The 23,358-nt window shown below is 38.2% G+C and overlaps 1 protein-coding gene across 5 annotated transcripts in view; it reads left to right on the top strand.

Moving 5' to 3' along the window:
* IQSEC1 (IQ motif and Sec7 domain ArfGEF 1) overlaps window positions 1-23,358 on the top strand; it is a 146,229-nt gene that overhangs the window by 116,110 nt on the left and 6,761 nt on the right. For all 5 annotated transcript variants that reach the window (XM_086755443.1, XM_086755448.1, XM_086755444.1 and 2 more), the window contains exons 5-12: window positions 3,030-3,152; window positions 3,922-4,088; window positions 7,109-7,248; window positions 8,864-8,893; window positions 11,236-11,361; window positions 12,171-12,270; window positions 15,697-15,858; window positions 16,530-16,706. In XM_086755443.1, coding sequence (XP_086611569.1) covers window positions 3,030-3,152; window positions 3,922-4,088; window positions 7,109-7,248; window positions 8,864-8,893; window positions 11,236-11,361; window positions 12,171-12,270; window positions 15,697-15,858; window positions 16,530-16,706 — 1,025 coding nt within the window. The remainder of the gene's footprint in view (window positions 1-3,029; window positions 3,153-3,921; window positions 4,089-7,108; window positions 7,249-8,863; window positions 8,894-11,235; window positions 11,362-12,170; window positions 12,271-15,696; window positions 15,859-16,529; window positions 16,707-23,358) is intronic.

The following is a 23,358-nucleotide window of genomic DNA, read 5'->3' on the forward strand; positions in this document are numbered from 1 at the left end:
GAATTTATGCGTCTCAAATTACAAGCTTGAGCACTGTATTAATACAGCTAATGGCATGTGTATATACACCACGGACCTATTTTTAGAGGTCTTTTCTCTTTCCTGTGCCTTGTTAAAGGCTGCTTTCTACAGCAGCACAATACTTAGCAGAAAGCAGCAGCGGAGGCTCTGTACCAAGCAAGCAGTGAAGTGTAGCAGCCAGCCCTACACTACAGAGAAATAGCGTACGGCTTGGTTGTGATGCAGTCCCTGCTCAGCCTGAGTCATGATTAGCTACTTGCAATAATCGTCTGGGTTTTGCAATTCTGAGTCAATCAAGGGTGAAGACTTTCCAAGTAGTGTGTATTTTCTAAATTTTTTAGTAGAAAACAGTACAGGCTCATGACAAGATGATTTATAATCCTAGATGGTCCATTTTGTGATCTTGAACAAATTGTTTGCCCTCACCACCTCAGACTAGCAGCATGTGGGTAAGTAGAAGTGTGGCTCTGCTAAGCCAGGCACTGCATCTGTGATGAGGTGAATTGTTAAGAGTAAGGTCATCGTCACCTACCTACAACCCCACAATTATCCTTTTATTGAAATTAATCTATTCTTAAATAGGCTGTTTCAGCTGTGCTTTGGGAGGTGGAAGGGAAACACTCTGAATGGTGCAGTTCTCTTGGTAGTGTTCAGAACCTTGCCTGCAAATAGGAACAAGGCTTTTTTTTTTTTTTTTTTTTTCTTAAAAAGAGACAACAGAATAGCATTTCATCTTAAATATCACTTTTACAAATTGGAGGAAGATTTTGTAGAACTGATAAGAACTCCAGATTGTTGCACAGAAAAGATTTTTCAAATGAAAATTCTGTTACACAATTTTATTTCAAGTGACTTGCTTTCTTTTTTTGTTCAGTTTTCCGTAAATTCTGTAAATTAAGGTGTTTTAACTGAAATCCTCTTTTCCTAGGAGCTTGGAAAATATTCAAGCAAGTAGCCTACATTTTTTACCAAGAGCTGAATTCTGAGCCTACTGTAGTTGCTACCTGGTGGCCGTCAACTGTAAAGGCATTGTTTGGGGCGTGTGGGGCTGGCATCGCTGGTGTTGATGTTGCCCTGGCCAACATTTGGGGCACATCAGGCACGCTTTCTGAAGCACTGCTGTTATGCTGTGAGCCTCAGCTTTCTCTCCCTGCCTGACCAATGAGCGCTTGATGTAGTGGAGATGTAGCTGAGGATCTGACCTTCTACTGTGTCTTGACTTTGCATTAGAAAACAAAAATGTAGTCACTCAAAGAATGAATAAAATAAAACCATCGTGAAGAGCACTGTTAAAAGAGAGAGGGAAAGGATGACATTCCGTTGCTTTGTGCGGGACTCTCATTTCAGTTCCTTACACTATACAGTTACGTGTGAGAGTACAATCAGGTGGTACAGCAGAGAATCCAGGCAGTTGTAGCTACGTTGGCCCAGCAAATGCTATATTCCACTCTTCCTGCCTAAATTCTGTAGAGAGGTGGTAAGCAGGAGATAGTTCCCAGGAAGAAGTTTCAATTCTCTGCCTGCCTAGAAGTGGTGAAGCCCAGCTGCTCCTTGCTGTTACCTGTCTGGGATGTGTAACTGTAATAGCCAAGGTGTGGTCGTTCAGCACAGTACATGCGTGCTCAAGGCCTCCTGCAGTGACTGATGTCCATTTAATCATGTTCTCTTCATCATTATGATCAGGATATTATTATCAAGGGCTATCATTTTGTTAACTATCATTAGCAAAAACTGAACATGTGTGTCTGATCTTACTTTCATGTTTTCAGTTGCTATAATGACCTAGCTAAATTTTTTTAAGACCCCTCCCCATTATGTTGTTGGCCAGCACATTTCTGGAGGTCCTTAATTGCTCTAATTACTTCATTTTGACTCCAGCTTGTCTGCACATGTGCTTTACACCTTTGAAGGAGCAAAGAGCTTTTGAAAGTGTTACAGAACTTGCAATAGGTGGGAAGACTCTGAATGTTACTGCAGAACTGATAATGGGTTTTTAGGTGTGGATTGCAGAGGGCGTGAGAAACGCCAAGCTTGTTTGTTTCTTCCCTTGCAATTCTGCATAAAAGGAAAAATATTTAAGGCAAAGTGACTAAATTGCTTAGGTATTAATCTCTATTAGCTGCAGTGTTACTAGAAGAAAAATGTGACTTACTGTAATTTATTATTGTATAGCTATACATTTAAGAAAAGGCTTTTAAAACTGGCTTGTGCTTTCTTTCTGTGGTTTCTGCATTATGGTGCTGTTACTTGCAGTGATTCGTGTCTGGTTATTTAAAAGCTGAAAGCTATGTTTAAAGAAAGAACATTTATAAGCTTCTGATTTTAAAGCAGTCTTTAAACAGAGCGTTAGAATGACACAGTTCTCGTTGTTGATTATATTAAACTCATTCCTCTTTTATTTTTTATTAGCACTGTATTGTCAGATCAGTAAAGTAATGATTTCTCCATAAATGTTAACTGAAAGACATGGCAAGTGATGAGGAGATGAGAATTACAGTGATAGTAGGAGAGTATCCAAACAAGAGTATTCTTTTTTCTCAGTATGTAAGAACATTCTAGACAGAGCCATTTGGTATAGATTGTGCTTGCTGCAGGCTGTTTGAGATTTGATATTTTGAGCAGAATAAACTATTTTTTATTATTATTATTATTATTATAGACATTGTAATAATTGATTGTCTTGAAAGCACAAAACCAATAATTGTTCTTGGCAATGGTATGTCGCTTAAGTTCGTCAGACATTTGTCATTCCAGCAGCTCTTCTATTAAAAAAAAAAAAAAAAAGAGCGAGCCTGCTTACAGATACGCATTCTCATTGACCTATTATTGGCAATCCTTCCTTCACAGCTTACCGACAGTTATTGCAATTGCTGCTGAATGTTTAAAAACTCTCCATAAATTTCGACAAGAGATGGAAAATTGCAAAGTTTTTTTGGTCTCAAAATCTTACCCTTAGTACCATATTGTTAGAAATTCAAAGACATAATGACGCTATGTTTTTATCCTAGCTGTGTTGTGGATGAGATGGACTTCTCAACAATGGAATTGGATGAAGCACTCAGGAAATTTCAGGCTCATATCCGTGTTCAAGGAGAAGCCCAGAAAGTAGAACGGCTCATTGAAGCTTTTAGGTATGAAGCTGAAATAAATTATTCAGTCACCCAAAACCTGCTGTTGTCTAACGGTCACACTGGAGAACTGGGGAAGTTGAGTGCATCAAAGTCACTTCCCTGCTTATCTGCAGTGTCCTTGTGAGCCACATGCAGTTTCAAATACAGCATGTCATTTGTGGATTTATTCACTGGTGCTGTTCATATATGTCATTTGTATCAACATAGTGAGGTTTCTCAATTAATAGTTCTCTCTGGCATCAGTTGAAAAGATACTCAAGGATTTTGGAATGTCTCTAACAAAGTATTTGCATATAAGAGTTTACATGAGTGGAATTACAAGACCATTTACACTTTAGAGTATATATACACGCTCTCAGCCTTTCATTAAGTATTTCAATAATAGTGGAATAAAGAGCATTAACTTATTAATACTAACACAAGCATCCTTTATCCAGGGCAGAATGAGATGTAAATGTGGCAGTAAGCTAAAACCAATGCTGTATTCCTACTTGGTGTCAATGGGTATTACTCACAGGAAAAAAAAATGAAATACTGGAGTTGTTATAGCTCAGAATCTGTACTAAGAAGTGAAGTTACAGTGGTAGTAGCAAACAAAAGCCTTCCATGTTCTTGGATTGGCTTATGAAAATATGTGGACAGAAACTATATATGTATGGAACGTGAATAATAGCTTACTCAGCTTCTGGAATGTAGCAGTTGGTTTATGTGGTGGAATTAGAGTAGTAATTCATAGCTCTGACGGCTTCCCCTCTTTGCTTTTTTACAGCCAACGATACTGTATCTGCAATCCAGGTGTTGTGAGACAATTTAGAAATCCTGATACCATCTTCATTCTAGCTTTTGCCATCATACTGTTAAACACAGATATGTACAGCCCAAATGTGAAACCAGAACGCAAAATGAAGCTAGAAGATTTTGTCAAGAATCTAAGGGGTAGGCAAACTCTAACGATGAAGGTCCTGAAAGCCTTTCCCTGTAACTGCCATTGGAGGGACACCATGTATCTTCTGGGAAAAAGACAAAATACAGGGCACTTGATTCTGATTTCACCTACTTTAAAACTGTCATTTTTATAGGCTTTAGTTATTTCTGGAACAGTGACAACAGAACTAAGCATGGAGTATTTTGTCATTTTTATCTTGTCTTTTGTGAGTGGATGTATTGTCGGGTCCTTCTATTCCCATATATGTATATATATTAAGGGACAGAAATCACTGTGCATGATGAGGACTTTTGGAAATAAACTCAAGATTTAAAATTCTCGGTGGAGAAAGAAAAATCCAGGTCCAAAACCTTCCTGAAAGGTACACAGTAAACAGCACAGAAATTTCATTTTTATTTCTGCATTGGTGTATTTTCTGACCAAGAAACTATTTGCCAGCATATGGCACATGTAAGCTGGCAATTAGATTGCAAAAAAAAAAAATACAGATATCTTTTCCAGTCTGTATCTCATCTTCCTATCTGGTTCTTTCTGGTGAAAAAGAAGATTTTTATGAAGTATCCGCTCAGGCAGTAGTGACTGTCGAGCAGAGGAGGAAGGTGGGGAGATGGTACCTCCTGTTGTTCTGGGCACTCAAGGAGAAGGGATCAGGCAGCACTTACCTTGTATCACAGAAGAGCACTCAGATGTCAGAGAAATAAAATGAGGCCAAAGTCTCCATCCCATTTTTTCCTTTAAGACAGTTTGTGCCCATAGGGAAAAAACAGGTTTTACTCTAGTTCCATTACTTTGTGTTTGTGCAAAGGCCAGGAAAATTGTGTGCTTGGCCATTGCAGACCTCTCCTCCTCCTCCTTCCCCTGCTTTTAAGCACAGCTTAGTGCACAGCCTCTCTTCTTTTGGTAACAATGGAGGCAGCAGCGTGGTAGTAGAACAGGCTCACTGCTGCAGGCACCAGCAAGTGCTGATGTATTGTTTAACGGGCATTTTCTCAGAGATAGCTGAAAGTGGCCTGAATGGCAGAAAGACAGAATCAAGTCGCTAAATGTATAAAAATGTATTGTCGCATCTCGAATATATGGCAGTTTGTATTCGTGTGTGCATGTGGGACTTTCATTTTAGTAGCAGTAAAACCGAAATACTTGTGGTGTTCTGGAATTTCAGATCTTGAAAATGAAAGTCCTGTTTGGTGATTTTATTCCCTTAGATTTGTATAAGACCGCAATGAAGGATCTATGCTTAGCAGATGTTTTAGCTTAGCAAAATTCAAGTTAGTGTTGAGATTTTATTGTAAAGTCCACAAAGATTAAACGAGGCCTGCCATTCATCTCTTACCATAATACTACAGTTACATTTGTTGTATTAAATACAGTATATTCTCTCTGAAATCCAACCTGGATGCCAGCAATTTCTTCTTGTAGGCATTTTTGTAACAGGCTACCTTGTCTGTAACTTTAAATGATGGGATCGCAAAGGGTGGTCTGTGGAAGACGTGCTGGTGTGGAACAGAACAGAGGCAGTTTTGCTTGCTTCTGCTTGCAAAGAAGCTGTATTTTATCACAGTATTTTTTACATGAGCAGTTGTTCCACTGGGTGACAATATATTCTATTTTGGCTTCTGAATGGGAGATAACAGGTTATTGCTTTAAAACCTGTTTAAAAAATAGACATGCATCTCCCTGTCCCCAGGAAATCCAGCTTTAAGTCAGTTATTGAAACTGGACTCCTTCCACTGCTATTAAAAATTCAGGATCGAGCATTCAAGACACTGTGGCGTTTGTTGTAATACTGACATGCCAATGCTAATCACACATTGCTACACAATAATATTGTAGCTAGGCTATTTTGTTGATTTGTTTTTCCAGAGTAAATTAATTGGTTTTTAACTCATACAGGAAATATCAGTTAAATTAATTTTACTAGATGTTCATAAGGTTCTCTTGTAGGAAATTATTTAATGAACAGTGCTGAGTAGTACTGGGACACAGGCAAAACAGAGTGGTTGTTCTGTTTCCCCCCCAGTGGTACATTGTTAGGAGAGGGTCATATGGAGATTTTAGTGTCTGCAGGGTTGTTTAACTCATTTGAGCTGTGATACCAAACAGAGGAAACTTTTAAAAAAAAAAAATTAGCTTTGTTATGGCTTAGTTTTACATTAGTAATTTAAAACAAAAAACCTGAGTAACTTCCATCAATGTCTTGGCATATAGAATCATGGGATAGTTAGGGTTGGAAGGGACCTTCAAAGCCCACCCAGTCCAACCCCCCTGCCAGGAGCAGGGACATCTCCAACCAGATCAGGTTGCGCAGAGCCCCGGCCAACCTGGCCTGGAATGTTTCCAGGGATGGGGCATCCACCACCTCTCTGGGCAACCTGGGCCAGTGCTCCACCACCCTCAGTGTAAAAAAGTGTCTTCCTTATGTCCAGCCTGAATCTGCCTCCCTCTATTTTAAAACCATGACCCCTCGTCCTGTCACAACAGGCCCTGCTGAAGAGTCTCTCCCCATCTTCCCTGCAGCCCCCTTTGGGCACTGGGAGCCGCTCTCAGGTCTCCACGGAGCCTCCTCTTCTCCAGGCTGAACGGCCCCAGCTCTCTCAGCCTGGCCTCACAGCAGAGCTGCTCCAGCCCTCTCATCATCTTCATGGCCTCCTCTGGACCCTCTCCAACTGGTCCATGTCCTTCTGATGTTGGGGGCCCCAGAGCTGGACAGGGCAGCAAGCTTTTGGACAAAGATCAATGCTTCAGTACTGAGTAACATATCCTCTGCTGCTTTGGTAGGGCAGACACGAGGACAGCATAGGAGATGTTAGCTGACAGAATGCTGTAAACTTGTAAACAAGTACATCAGCAGCCTTGGGCAACATTGGTGTTACTGTTAGCAGAGGAAACAAGGATTGCCCATGGTTTTATCTTCTCCTTGCTGAGAAGCCTGCGTTGCTGACAAGCAACAGTGTTTGTTAGTCAGATCCTTCAGGGCCAGAGCAATAACAGAAACTGTTGGCTTCTGCAGGTGTGGATGATGGTGAGGATATCCCACGAGAAATGCTGATTGGCATTTATGAGCGAATCCGCAAACGGGAACTGAAGACGAACGAGGATCATGTATCCCAAGTCCAGAAGGTTGAAAAACTCATAGTAGGAAAGAAACCGGTAAGTTCACTTCACACTGCCTGTCAGTTACTAGGGAGATGTAGGGCAATGTACAGTACAGAACAATACAGAAGTATGTTACTTACAAGTATAAATTGGCTGATAAATGGCAAAAGGCAGAAACTGTCAAAATAGTAATTTGCTATAAAGTTGGTTTTAATTTTGGAGCATTCACAGTGCAGATGAATTTTGTTGTTGCAGTCTGGTATTCATGAGTGATGATGTTATGAGTCTAAAACTGTTTTCTCTATATGAAGCTTTGCAGTTCTGAAATTATACTGAAATATCTGCATTTTAGCCAGTTCTCATGTTCGTTTCAAGAGAATTGAAGTGTGTTGTTAAAATGATGTTGTAGAGAATCGTATTTCAACATCTACGCTGTCAGTTCTCGCTCCATAATTTTCAAGAGTAATAGAGAACGTATGTTCACGTCAGCACCTTTCTCACCTTTGCGGCTAGCTCTGTGAACTGGTATCTGTAAGGGGAGATTTTGTCACTGTGTCTTGGAACTTATCTGGAAGTCAGGTCCCAGGGATTCTAATGCTGGGTTTGAGCATCCAGTGATACCTCTTGCTTTCTGTGGGAAAAATCCGAAAATGCTGTGCTATATAAATTAGTCTTCAAAGCATCTGTTGGAAAAGGAGAGAAAAAAAAAAAGGCCACAGCATTTTCCCCTTTATTTTAGGAGCTGAGTGAACATAGACCTGTTAAGACCAGTATTTTACATGCTAACACTTGTATCTAATGGGGAGAGGGACAACGGATGCTCAGCCTTCCTGAACTCAAGTCCTAGAGTCATCTTCTGAAAATGTTCACGTTAATAGTCACAAAGGCAGCCCAGAACAAAGGGAAAAAAAGACTAGACTTGCACGTTCTTGAAGTCCTACATCAGGTTTTTTATCAGCTCTGGGGAACTTTACTGGTGAAGGGACTGATGGATTGGGGGATGTTTATTAGGAAAAAGAGCATGGGTCTGAAGATTCTCCCTGTTACTATTAAAGAACTTTGAATTGTAATCTCTTCTCAGACAAGCCTCAATGTGGGGAGAGAGGGGAAGGGAATGAAGGACCACCAGAAAAAGAAAATCCAATTTACTTCTGTTTCCCAGTAAGGAAATATTGAGGAGATCTCTTGGAAGAAGCAGAGGAGAGAGAAAACAAAATTTTCTTAATAAAACCTTTTACATATTTTTGAGCAGAAGGGAAATAAGTATTCTAAAGTCAGTATTTTACAGTTACTTATACTTTCATACAAAGCTTATTTTCCATAATTGTTTGGAGATTTAAGTTTATATATAGGCATCTGTGGGAGATGGGATTTTTCCCTGGTGCTTTTTTTATTCAGGCATGTAGCAATTCAAATCCTAAAATTAATCCTGACCTTGTAAATAGAGTGCCCTCAATGAAGCCCTAGGTTCAAGGATTCTTCTGTTGAGAGACTTTATAACTGTGTGAAAGAACATGTAGGAAATAGCCAGCAGTCTTTATTGATAGAAATATTTGTTTTTACTTTATAGGCATTTAGTCATAGTAAGACCGTGCCGTATTTACTTGCTATGATACAGTACTGTGTTTCTCTGAAGTTTAATGAACTTGTATGTGTCTTTCTACTGTAGATTGGATCTCTGCATCATGGACTTGGTTGTGTACGTATTTCTCTCATATTCCTTCAAAGTCTGTAGTTGTTTTATCGGGCAGCTTTTTCTTTAACTGGCAATAATGCATTCTGTTACATTTTTTGCTTTTTGAAAAATTGGACTACTTTCAAGAAAAATTTTCCTATTGTTGTAGTAACAACTCTCCAAAGTATAAAGATTTTCTTAAAAAATTTATTTCCCAGGGAGACTGCTTAATTTATTGCCAAGAGTTTTCTAGACCTTTTTTTACAAAACTTTTCATGCATTCCAAATGCTATTACCACCAAATGCTGTTACCACTGTAGAAGTTAGCCACCCAGTGAAGAATAAATAGCTAACTAAAATTACAGCATGCCTCACTCCTCCACCTGGGCCCTGCCGTGCTTATTCTTTCTGGGCCGTTCAGCGTTGAATGGTACCCTGCAAAGATACTGCCAGTTCATTTAACAGGTCTCTTCTGAAAGGTAGTTGAACATAGAAAATTTTGGTTGCAGATTTAAGTTATAGACATATTCAATAACAATCCTAAAACTATTCTCTAATGCAGTGTTCCATGTACTTTAATTTCCCAGTGTCATTCTTGGTAGTAGTTTTGAACAGAGAAACCACTTTGTAGCAGATGAATGCACCTTGTGCTCTGAAAACCTTATACAAATTTGATCCTAATGATTCCCCTCTCCCCCCCCCAATTATAACTGCACCGTGCATTAGCATCTTCACTCAGGACAATCCAGAGAAAGAACTTTAAGCTTTCATTTGTTTTTTCAGTCTTCTATTTCTGCTTTTTCTGTGTAAACAATTAAAATAACGCAAAGCTAGTTTGATATTCCTACGTGAAGCACCTGCCAGTGATTCATGGATGCGTCTCTAGCAGTACCGCTGGACTGCAAAACAAACTGAAATGTGTGACCTTTCTGAAATCTGGTGGCAGGGAACCTTACCAGATCATCTATTGCTATGAATGAAAGCATTGACTATCGTTAAACTTGAATACCAGAGCTCACCATAGCTGTTTATAAGTTCATAGGCTCAGTGACTACCCTCGGGTTTTGTTAGCTTGCTGTAGCGAATCTCAGACTGCCAAGTGCTGGGGAAAGTAAGTCTGGAGGCAGGAGAGAATGAGAACATGCGACATTTATTCCTGCCTCTTCACCGACAGCCCGTGGAAGCTGTTCAGTTACCAGAGTAGCCTGAAAATAGAAATCACTGACTTCTCCAGCATTCTTCACCACACTGGCTCCTTTAGAACATGTCAGATTTTTTCTTAAATAATTCTCCTTGCACATTCAGGGAAGGTAATTAAGCTAATGCCATACATAAATTAAATGCTATTAGCATTTTATCTGTTATTGGTATAGTTGTCACTGGATTTGAGGGGAAAACTGAAATCTCGCCAAAGGACTTGATAACCAACCAGGAACGAGGGCAGACAGTGAATCCTAAATATTTTTCTGCCTCTTCCCCGCCCCTCCCCACTCATATAGAGGAAGAAGAAGCATTAATGGTTTTTGACTGGTTTTCTTTGCCTAGTAAATCTCATAATTCCTGTGGAGAATCAGGAATTATAAAGAAATATAATATGTAAATGAAATATGTGTCTAGTTACCAAAGAATATTCTCTACTTCAAATTTTTAAAGTTTAAAGGATTTCTTTTAATATTGTTGCCAAGATACCATTATTTGCATTTTAAAGAAATTAAGTCTCGCTACATTGAAAACAGCAGCTGTAGAGATAGCTTCAGCAGACGTTTCAAATAAGAAAATGGAAAATTGTTCTTGGTTTTCGTGCTGGCATGTGAAAATAAGTCAGACTGGAAATGCATTTACTTTTTCCTGATGTCACAATTTCCTTCGTATTAAGGAATCACCAAATTGAATTAACTCCAGCAAAAAAATAATCTGCAACATCAGTGTATTCATCTCACAAAAGCTAAAGTTGCTTTACATCCTTTCTTCTAATAAAGATACGTAAAAATGCTCAGGATAGCAAACATCTTTTGCTTTGAGCTCCCACTTGCTTCATCTTGAGTTATTTCAAGGTTTTATCATGTCACAAAGTAAAACTCTATCCCCAGTAAAACTTTCATTGGCATCTATGTACGGGAATGCAAGCTGTTAGAGAATATTTTATATAAGAACTTGAAGTTTGAATGTCAGATTTTTGACATTTATATGCCAAGTTTGTGGCATATAAATCTTTATTTTTCTGTTGTTGGTCCTTTGATGACAAAGTCTAGTGGGCTTAGAGGTAAAAAATATTTGAAGTACTCAAAAAAGGACTCTGGGTATGAAAGATGCTCTTTCTTTGCTAAGTACTGCTGGATTAACTGTGAACTTTTGTATTACCATAGGTCCTCTCGCTACCCCACCGGAGGCTTGTTTGCTACTGTAGGCTGTTTGAAGTTCCAGATCCAAATAAACCTCAGAAGCTTGGATTGCACCAGCGAGAAATATTTTTATTTAATGATCTTCTTGTGGTATGTATTTTCAGGTGGATAGACTTCTAGTGAGGTATTTAGAAATGCCGATCTCCATGAAATCAGTGGTGATTAAGTGCATGAGCATTCCTAAAAATAAATATGTATTACCTCTGTACTCCAAAAATCTTGGGATGATTAAGATTTAATTTTTCTCAGTTTTCTTCGTTATGTATTATTTGCTTTTAAACCGAAGCCTTTTATTGATTGCTACACTGTATTGTAAGAAAGTGCTTTGGTGCAATAGCTTTGACTATAAAGAACAAAAATTGCCTCCAGTTTACCCATTTCTCTAATGGGTCAATGCAGTCATTCTTTATTCCATGAAAAATGAATTCAGGTTACTTGTTACAAAATGACGTACTACTTCGTATTCCCCAGATGTTCTATGAACCAGATAGGTTCATTTAGGATATGTTGAAATATGTTCTGCAGTTGACTTTACTTTTTAGTGTGTGTTTAACTTGACTCAGTCTTTTGAGAACCAGGTATACAAAACTAGTGACAGCTTGGAATTATGTGGTTGATTTACTCTTAAAAATGCACTCTATTTGGAATGTATTTGGCTTTTACCTGAGAACTAAGAACTAAACTAAATATTACATGTTTTGTTACAAAAAAGGCACGCTTCAGATGCACAATTTTATTGTGTGTAATTTTTACATAAAGAAAAAATTACAAGTTCATATTTTCTGGAAGATTGTAGCTGTCTTTGGCATAATATGTTTCTGGTATGTTAGGACCACTAATTTTACACAAACAAATATGGCAAAAGGGATATTTCACTTTGTTTATTTGATAACTTTCAGGTGACCAAGATTTTTCAAAAGAAGAAGAACTCAGTTACATACAGTTTTCGACAGTCGTTTTCTCTCTATGGAATGCAAGTTCTTCTTTTTGAGAACCAGTGTAAGTCTTTTCTCTCTTTTTAGATGATCATTTTATTTATAAATAAAATAAAATTTAAAATTGCGTGAGTGAAAGAGATGGACAGAACTTGGTTCTGAATTTAGGAATAAAATTGCTCTGAATTTTAACTTTAAATCAAGATGATGTCAGCATAAGAAACAGCAAGACTACTGTTAGATTTTTTTGGTTGTAGTCAGCAGCCAAACCTAGCCAAATGTGTTGTGAATACTTCTAAAGCGTAAAATGTTTGTAAAGAAACAAAAATCTTGTATCTGTTGCTGAGTCAAGGTATAGTTGGCGGTAACTGAATGTATGATAATAAATAATGACTTCTATAATGATAGGTGTAATTCAAAACACTGTTGTATCTATTTTCCTGATCTTTATCTTAACTTTGTGCCTAGGTAATGTACACTCATTCAAACAGAAATACAGAGCAGAGAGTCTGGCTTAAAGTTTGTGTTTTCTGACACCTTTTGTTTATGGCAGTTGTAATCTGCGTCAATCCAATATTCTTTTTATCTTTAATGCTTGTCAAGCTTAGTCTTAGCAGATAAAACCCCAACAGAAAGCAAATAGTTTGCTAAGGTCCTCATTTTAAGCCCAGAGACAGCATCAATAATGATGGAGCAGAGCATAATTGTTTGTATGGTGCAGAGGAACACAGTCTATTTGACCTAACTTAATGGTTTTAAAACCAAACCTTGAGCTTCATGATAAATTGGATACAGTTCAGCGGGACATTCCGTAGTTTCTGTGTTTTTCTGATGTGGAAGGCTCTTCATTTTCGCTTGTCCTTGAGAATGTGCCCCAATGCTCATCTGACTCAAAAGAAATTGCTGTTAATTGAGTGAAAGCATCTGGAGATTTCAAAAGGGAAGATTTTGTAGAGCTTGCAGCAGCAATATAGCCTGCAGATTATGTCTATGCATACACATTCATTCTCTCTCTTACGCACACATTATATCATAGAAAATTCATTTTTAGAGAGGAAGGCCAAATATTTCTATCCTGGATTCTACTAAGAATAGAAGAATATATAATTCCTCTGATGTCAAGCTAAATAAATTTTTTGTAAAATCTCATAAGCATGCTAACTAGAAACACTTCAAGTAAACTTTAAAATATTTCTAGGGAAACGAGGAGTCAAGGGCTGGATTCCTCGCAATGAACTAACTGGAGGCATTTTAACTGAGACACTTCAGCAGACATAGTTGGGGTCCTAAGGTGAATTCCCTGCGGCAAATCAGTGAGCTGACTGTACCTCTAATATCGGTGCCTGTCAGGGGGAATGCAGTGTTTTCCAGCAGGGAGAGAGAAGTATTCTTCTCCTCTGGTTTGTAAAATTCATATCCTCGGTTTCCCCTGTCGCCAGCAAGCTTTAGGGTATTTTGGCCAGAGCCATCATGCCATTCAGTAAATCTGTGTGTAGCAGCTGTCAGAATCAGCTGGTTTCAAGGGAATAAAATTTATTGTCACTAAAGCAGAGGCAACAAAAATACTGGTTTGGCTACTGGTGAGGTTGAACAACATGGCTGGCATTGACGATAGAAGAATTGACTTCTAATGACAGAAGTAAATTACCTTGAGGGATGGCTGAGCTTCAAAAGGGAAAATAATGTCATGTATCTTATATCCTTAGTAAATAGGCCATAAGGGAAGTATATTTCACATTTTCAGTCAAAATCAGTGACAAAAATATAAAGGGTGAGCAGATCACTTCAGAGAGTGTATCTGAAACCAATAAATACTTCAATGAGTGTTTCCTGATGCTTAATCAATACGATGTAGAGAAATATCTCTGGTAATAGAATATTTTTGTTTGTTCGGTATGTGCAGATTCATGCTTTGTTCGTAGGTGCAGGTAGCCCATGTGACTTTGAGGTTACTAAGTTGCCTTGTTGGATTTCATAAACTTTTTTTTCTAATTTCAAGTGGTGCACTTTTTAGAGCTGTTGCTGCGTATCCAGTCTCAGTGTTCAGACCAGCGCGTGCTGTTAGACCGTGCTCTCCACGTGTTAGCTTGCCTGCACCGGCCTCCTTTGCGCTTTTGGCCGTTCGGCTGTGCTCTGAACGGCCGCAGCCGCACACAACTTGAGGCAGCTGTGTTTTTTTGTTTGAAGGCAGGTGATTGTCATGTGGTCAGAAGTAGATCAGCTATACATTGCTGCTGTGCAAGATGTCAATGTCAGGCCCTGCCAGAAGCCCCAAATTCTTGCTCCCTCCTTCCCCTCTGTACTCTTTGAAGCTTGCAGTAGTTAGCGCCTTTTTTCACCTGAGAATGATAAATAGACTTGCTTCACTTTCCTTGCAAATCTGATTTGGAAGTTAAGGTATTGCTTTTGTTAAAAGCATAGCATTTGCACTTGTTTCTTAATATTTTAAGTTTGTGTATTGTTGAAACCCAATGACTTTGAGGAAGACTACCTTACATCATCTGCTGGTTCTTGAGGGAGTTAATTTTTAGTACATGGGAGCACTTGAACTTGAGATTGGATACTTAAGTAAATATTTGAGAGCTTTAGCAAACCAATAAAGTCAGGCGGTTGAGTAAAAGAAAACACTGTGAGTTAGAGTGCACGTTTTTAGGTTTTCTGAGACCCCATTTCTACAGGCCTGTGCTTCAAGCAAAGGCTGAGTCTGTTTTCTGCAGCAGAACGTATCTCCATTAAAAGCTGTCTTTGTGTAAATGAACCTTTTGTCTCAACCAGGAGATACTTTTGACCAGCTGTTAAAATTTGCATTCTCAGATGTGCAGCAGAAAAAGAGGCAAAGACATTTTACTGAAAAAACTGCTTTTTATTGTGAAGATGTTCATAATATGGCCAAGGCCACCCCTTTTACTTCCTCAGTATGTAATTTCACAGAGAATTTTAACTTTGTTTTTAGGGAAAAAAAGTGAAAATAGGATATCCAGGGAACACAATTTAGTAAGAAATACTAAAAGCTGTACATGCTAGTGTGTTTGTCTTCTTGGAAACGTTAAGTTAAAAGTATAAGACAGTTTCTAGTACTTGAGATGTATTCAAGTAGTCTTTATTCAGCAAAACTTTGGTCACAATTGAGTGAGGTAGGTAATGGAATCTGTTCCATGAACAAAAGTTATCGTCTTGATTTTCAAGGGGGATTTCTGGTATTTTTGTTTTATATTGTACGTGGTTCCTTAAGGGTAACAGCTGCATAAAGACTGTCTTTCAATATTTATTTGATATCTTCACAATTAAGCAGTTCCAATGTGTCTTAGGGTTTTCATTCTAATTCTGTGCCTTTAGACTTTTATTTCTCTGACCTTCTCCCCTACATGGTAATATTAGTAAAAAGCCGTCAGTTGTTGGGTTGGGTTTTTTTGTTTGGTTGGGTTTTTTTAATAAAAAGAAAAGTAATTGGAATAATCAGAGCTTAGTTTTTCTTGACCCTTTCTTCTAGATTATCCAAATGGGATTCGGCTCACATCAGCTGTTCCGGGAGCAGATATCAAAGTACTAATAAATTTCAATGCACCAAATCCTCAGGACAGGAAAAAGTTTACAGATGATTTGAGGGAGTCAATTGCAGAGGTTCAAGAAATGGAAAAGCACAGAATAGAGTGTAAGTACAAAGGTACATATAATAGAGTGTTTTCAAGCTAATCAAAACAAGAAAATCTTGAATATGTGTGTAACCCATTAGAACTCTTTTAAAAGTTAAAAAATAATGTGTTTTTTTTTCCCATGGCTTTGATTCTAGAAAGAGGGAAAACTCAATGATACCTTAAGCCCCAGCTGAGTTCATTGACTATTATTTATTGCAGTGTAGCTGCACTGGAAATTTAGCCTGGACAAACTGCAAATAGCAATGAACAGAGGAGAGATGGATTTGTAATTTGTAGTATAAATTACAGTAGGAATTTTAGGGATAATTTACATCACTGAAATTCTCAGTGGTGGCCCTTCAAATAAATTTCCCTGAATTTTTCTTCATTTCCATGTTGATAATCTCTCAATTAGATAGCCATAGGACAAAGGGATATATTTTGCTGGAAAGTTACACGAGTGTCTAAAATGGAATTTTATCTTGTGTTTTCCCAAAAGAGGAATAGCCTTTCATCCTGTATGTTGTCATGTAAAGCTGTTAGTACAGAGTTGAAGCTCCTTTCAGTGCCAAAATGAACTCGTCTATTATTCATGGTAATATGGGATCACATACAGAACTTGTGATGTTCCCATGTCCTCCATTCTCGTCAATAAATATGAATTGCAAATTTATTCTCTTTGTTTCAGCTGAGCTAGAGAAACAGAAGGGTGTGGTGCGTCCAAGCATGTCTCAGTGCTCCAGCCTGAAAAAAGATTCCGGCAATGGGACCCTGAACAGAGCTTGCCTGGACGACAGCTATGCCACCGGAGAAGGGCTGAAACGAAGCGCGCTGAGCAGCTCCCTTCGAGACCTGTCTGAAGCAGGTAAGCGCTGCCTGTGTGCCTTGCTCAGACTAGTGCATGCAAAGACGCGTGAATGATGCCGATAAAGCTCAGTTCACAGTGGGCTTGCAGAACTAGTAATGCTGAAACGTCAAGCATTTGGAATAGCTCCTCTTTTATAGTTTGTCTTTAATTTCTGTTTGTTTTTCACCCTTGTTCTATTAAGCAACCACTATTTGAAAGCATTTAAACTGTTATAGATTGCTATATATACTCTTAAAGGACAGTGAAGACAGAGGAAAAATTGTAAGTGTTTTATTAAAAAAATGGTAGACTTGTGCTAGGAGTAACCCACGTAGTTTTGCTTTCTTTTTTTCTTCCCCTTTGCCTCTTCCCCTTCATACAATAGGCTTAGAAAGAACAGAAAAGAAACTGGTCTGTGTGTAATGACCGCTTTCTGTGTATTTTGTGCTCAAGTGTACCTGTGTTACCACATCGATGAATGAAATTGAGTGAAGCCCTACTAAATTCTGCCTAGAGCTACGCAATTCAGATGTAGTGTGTCCCTGGTGCTCTTTTATTGTTTTGTAACTCCAGATATAGTCCCCAGTTCTTACAGAAGAGGTTGTTGTGGAATGCTGCTGCCAATATACTAAAGGAAGCCCTAATGGTAATGGATGAGAATAGTGATAGCCCACAAAACCACTGATGAATCTTAAGATTTAGTAACAATTAATATAGCTAAAGACTGGAAAGGAGTGGTGGTGTGATTTTTTTTTTTAGCCAAAGAAAAGCCATAGGAAGTTTGGTATGTTTAATTTGATGGTTTGCCTCGGTAATACACAACCGGCATACCCATGTAATACAGGCTGCCGTGGGTAGTAACCTTGGCTTTCCGTGTTAAATGGGATTCCTGGCGTTTACAAGAAGTTGTATCTGATCACCATGCCCACTACTTACTAAGCACTCAGAAAGTACTTCCGAGGACAGTAGCAACTCTATGTATTTTTATTCTTATTTTAGTTCATAATCTGTGTTACATACTCTGATTTTTCTTTTAATTGCAGTGATGATTTACAGTACAGTAATAATTTCAATGCTATGTGTATCTATGGTTGTAGACACTAAACTTTTTCCTTTTTTTTAACTAAAGAGGAGATTTTAGCTATGCTGCAATAAATAAAATTGTTGTAAACTGAAATTATAGCCTGTCTTTTGTGGGTATATCTATGTGCATACAAACATGTAGAGAGTGAGCTCTTTCAGTTATTTTGTTCTCTGTTTAGGCTTTCATACTCATACATCCATTTGCTTCATTACAAAGACCTAGCACCTTGATCCAAAATCAGGCTGAAGTCAAATATTGGAGCTTGATTGGCTTCAGTGGATTTTGGATCAAGCCACTAGTCTTCACCACTATGATATCTCAGATTTGAGGATAATTCCATCATCCTTTTTTGTTGTTCTGTTTTTATTTCATTAGAATGAGAACTACCATATTATTGAATATGTGAGTTCAGTGGGTATCTGATTTCTGATTTATTTTTTTCATGCCCTAGGAATTTTTCATCCCTGTCTTTAAAACATTGCCATGTATTTAAATTCATGTTATGGGTTTTATGCAATAAAAAAGTATTTGTCATATGAAAACATTTCACGTTTCAACAGGGCATGCCTACAGTTGGCATGCTTGTTACTGAAAAAATAACCTTTTTCCGTAATAAAAAGTAGAAATCACAGACTGCAGGGTTTATCAATTAGTTTGTTAAACCCAACTAAACTTAATTTTAACTTCAACGAGCTGAGAATTATGGAGAGTTTCTGTTTGGTCTTGTGCAGTGCAACTGACTTGAGAAATTCCATATCTGTTATTTGCTTTGTTACTTGGTGTAATTTCAGTGAAATTATACATGTCTTCTCTGCCTGTTCTCAGTGAATAGCTTGCATGTGAGACTGATTTTGTTGACAGATGATCCATAAAAAAACCAAAGAAATCTCTTTCGGCTAGCAAGATATGGCATCCCAGTGACTATCCCATACTAAATTGCTTTTTGTGGGTGAAACACAGGATCAAAAAGGAGGAGGAACAAGAGTAGTGGGACTGTGTGTGGATGTGTGTTGTTTTTTTGTAGGGAAAGGCATGATGAAAGTGGATTTTTAGAGAGTTCTTTCTACATTTAAACAGAAATAAATCTAATAAACATGAGAAATTTGCCTGGTTGCGTATTCATGCAGTAAGGCAGATAATTGCCCAATGAACATTGCAAAAACAATTGAAAATTTTAAAATAGTTATTCGATTAAGGGGAAATTTGATTGAACAGTGTTTTGGTTGCATGGGTATATGACAAAACTGTTAAAGAAAACAGTCCATTCCTCTATACCAGATATCACAGTAGTAAGTGGTAGCTGTGGAAAGTGATTTTAAATTTATCTCTTGGACAAGAGTGATGATTCATAAGCTACTTACATCTAATGAATGTTGATGCCCTGAATGATTCTGACTCCTAAGCTCTAGGGGAAAGGGAAGATTTCTCTGTCAGGAAAGAATGTCAGGAATAGTTTCCTGGTGGTTGTTATTCCATGTATTTGCCACAATAGTTTAAATCATAATTTCAAAAAAAGAATGTGAATGAAGGTCTCTTGATTTTAAATAGTACTGTTCGTTGTGGATTGACAGTTCTTTCCAGGGACTAAAAAAGCAGAATGTGGCAACCGACTGTTCCAAGATGTGAATGTCAAAAGTATTTAGGGGTTTGTTTTTCTCAAAAGAAAAATATATCATTTTTATTACACATTCTTGAGCTATAGTCAAGGAAGAACTTACTTTATCTGTCACAGGCTTTGAAATTATTGATTTACATTAAAATAATAGAAGACAAACAAATTTTAATGCAGTTAAATGCAGCTGAGTTTTACAGATTCCGATAGAATTCTGGACATTTCACCACTTACTCCATACACAATTATATAAGGTTTCCAGAAAGGTGTGAAAGGTATGAAGCAGAGCATGGAGGATTAGACTGGTTGCCTTTCTCATTCTATATCTCTCTCGGGTTTCTTGACTGATTTTAGGCTAGTGAATCTGAGTTCCAGTGACTTTGAATTGCTGGACGACCCAGTGCTTTCACGTTGAGTTTACAGTGGTGAGCACCTGTGGAAATCAAGCTTTATTCCCCCCATCCCTAACCTGTAAGGGGAGAATAATATTCACACACTGCACTGGTTTAAAAATTGTAATTTTATAGTTTGCCTTGATAATATAGAAGCGGCATACCTATGTAATACTGGAGTCTGCACAGCAGTGCGGGATGGGATCATGGTGACTATTAATAGAAGTTGTGCTTGACCCATAATCTCCTGAGCTGTCCCAAAACAATCGCAGACCAGTACAGAGTACTTTAACGAAAAAAAAAAAAACAAACCTCAAAACAAAAACATAAAGTAGTTCCAGAATTAAAATAATTCTATTTGTATGTTGCATATAATCTCAGTCGTCAACCTTTAACTTTTTATATATTTCTTTTCTTTTTTTTTTTTTAAACAATTTAATCATGTATTTTTAAAAATTTCCTGTATCCCAAAAAGTAAAGGAAAGGATTGTGCAACTTCGTAGCTGTGTAATTCCTTTTAAAAGACTATTGAATTCATTCAGTTAGAGTCCCTGAATGTGTAGAATCATCTGTGAGGGGATGGTGCAGCCCCTTGGCTCATCCCTCATCCGATGCAGGCAGGGTTCCTGGGTTATTTTGTCTTTCCCATGGATTCTGCTGCGCTATATAGGACAGAGGATACTAGCAGGCTTTCTTCTCCCCTATTAGAAGAGCTTTTCAAGTAGGGAGAGATTTTTTTTCTGTCTCTTCCCTTGTCGCTGTTATTTTTCCTATTCTTCAATGGAATAGCTACAGTAATGGGCATGATAGAATTTACTGGGTTTTATATAAAACAGATTCGTATGAATCAAGACTTTTGTGATATGTGTACGTTAATACCAAAACATTTTACAAGTATGTTGTACAGAGACACCCCGCATGGTATATAAACACCTTTGTATCATCAACTTTTCTGTCTTACGGAAGAGACACTGTTTGCTTTTCCAGTGAAAGAGGAGTTCAGCGCGGCGAGGTGTGGTTACGCAGTTTTCTCATCTCCTGGGGCTTAATCATTATTTTGAGAATAATCCATCTGAAGGTGCCAAGAGACTATTTTCACAATTGGTGTGTGATCTTAAGACTACACCTGTTTCACCCAGAAAGCAAGATGAAAATGTGAAGGTTATAGAGAGCCTTCTCACCTTGGAAAGTGGTCTCTCTAAAATAACAATAATAATAATGAAATCAGAGCATATTGTTTAGAAATTTTGAGCAAGTCAGGTTGGATAATACCTGTAAGCTCAGTAGCTAGATGGCTACAGATTCTGCTGCTGCTGCAAATGTAACGACTCGTCATTATAAGAACTGCTACATCAGTTTGCTTTACCAAAACCCTTAATTTACAACTTTTTTCCAAACTTTTTTTTCTCAAGACATAGAAAGGCAGATCATAATACATTGTTTAGATGTCAGTGTATCTCACTAGCATAGAACAGTCTCAAAAAATACAGGGTAGCAGTGAGAAATATTTGCATTTACTATAATGAGCTGCACATCTGTGAGATCAATTTCTGCAAGGTAAAATGGAATTTTATTAATGAAACTCTGTATTTCCTTTTGGAATGTTTACATTTGTGAAAATATTTTGATCACTTAACATTTCCACTATAAATTTGAAATATTCTTAGTCCCATATAATGCCTGTACTTATATGGGACATATTACACTTATGTAAGTTAAAGATATTTATTAGAAAGAATATTCATATCTAATATCAATGAATTGTTGGAATGAATCAGAAAAGATTAGATTAACTAAAATTTCATTTTATAAAAATAAATTAAAAACCACTCTAACATCCTTAAAAATTTCAAGTAGATCAGTAGTTTATTAAACAAAACCAGTCTTCAGATTTGATGAATGTTGCTTTATACCACAGCAGTTAATTGTTACCTGAGTACAGAGTTACGCTTACATACAATTCTAGGTGAGAGTCACCATTTTCTTGAGCCGCGTTTGAACACTGCAGCTCTAGGGAAACCTCCCCGAGATGGGACGCCACCTCAGAGAGCAGAGAACGGGCTCGTATAACACGCGTTGGCAAGGGAACGCTCTGGAGGGTTTACTGCCGAGCTTTCCTGTCACCCTGTAAGTCAGTACAGAACTGGGTTCCGTTTGTTTTTAAGAAACTAAACCAAGTGCTCTTTATTGTGATAGCAGCTATTTGAGGGAAATTGCAGGTGTTTTAAGCAGGATTTTCTGTTTGTTCTTGGCTTCGCTAGTACTACTTTGCCCTGAAGTCACTCTAAGCAAAAATCCCTCTGTCTCTCTCTGTCCGTGTATCCTGTGTATAGACCGTGGTCATGGTTATTTTGTTACAGATTTTGCCATATGCAAGAAGTATTAGATTTTCCTGTTTTCCTTCATTTTTTGGCCACATTTAATGACTTGTGGCAGCTCTTATTTGCAGTATTGACTGCTAAGTTAAGAGATGGCTATTTTCCTCTGTGTATCAGCAAGCAAGAGTGATTTGAGTGTTAATCAGTACTAATCCCAGTAGCAGAGCAGAAAAATATCAAAGCCTGACTAGAAGTTAAAATAAGGAATTATCAAAGCCAGTTTGTCTTGAGGGGTTCATAAGTTATCACAGTTATTGTTTTAGTGAGGCTAAAACTGCAGCAAGAGATGAAGCGCCAAGCTTTTGCAAAGAGCTTGCGTAGGGGAATTGTTCAAAATCCCAACAAATTTAACAAGCGGAACGAAACACCTTGACCACAAACCCCTTCCCTTCCATTGAGTGTCAGGGTCGAGGGGTTTGTGCTGGGGAGTGACTCCTGGTGATGAGGGGGAAATGTTACAGTAGTCTAGAGAACTGTAGCTCTTGTGTTGCAGGGCAGCATCCCATCACCAGCCAGGTCAAATCTATGCTTATGGATCCAGTAAGTGGTATATAAGGTCTTATAAGACCTAGGAGTAGCCTGAATTGGTCTATGAAAGGGTATGTCAGAAAGTAAAAGGGTGAACCTCCCAGCAATCGCTGTTCTGTCCCACTTACAGACCAGTCCCAAAGTTGTTCTCTCTGGCTCTGATACTGTGTGGCTTTTGGGCTTCTCAGGATGAGGGTCTGTGGCTCGTACGTTCAGTGATGCTGAGATCTTCACATTCCTCCCCAGCACCACCTGTTAGAGTAGAAGGTGAAGGCACCAATGTGCCAATGCAGCGTGGAGATCGTCTGATATTTGGCCTTGCAGGAAAGCTGGGGAAAGCACTGGGAGAACTTAAAACACATGCAGGTTTTAGAGAAGCTTTGAGAACACGACCGCTCTTCAAAGATTAGCTTTGTTTACATGCCCTGCCAGTAAAGTATTTTGAAACTTTGCAAAGCAATGAAACTTTGCATATTTCCACTGCAGCCATATGCTATTTTCTCTCCCGTGAAATGAGAGGAAAAATCTGGGATCCTGTGTCCTATATATAGCCACTGAGGTGTTCTGGCTCTTCAGGCAAACAGTCTGGTGTTTCATCTGTAGTTTTAGGCAAATGTCTTTGGCAATTTGAGAATGCTGGAGAATAAATCCATCATACTTGAAGACAAAGCACTGC

This window comes from Chlamydotis macqueenii, chromosome 10 (assembly GCF_036417535.1).
Source record: "Chlamydotis macqueenii isolate bChlMac1 chromosome 10, bChlMac1.mat, whole genome shotgun sequence".
In the NCBI taxonomy this organism is placed as follows: domain Eukaryota; kingdom Metazoa; phylum Chordata; class Aves; order Otidiformes; family Otididae; genus Chlamydotis; species Chlamydotis macqueenii.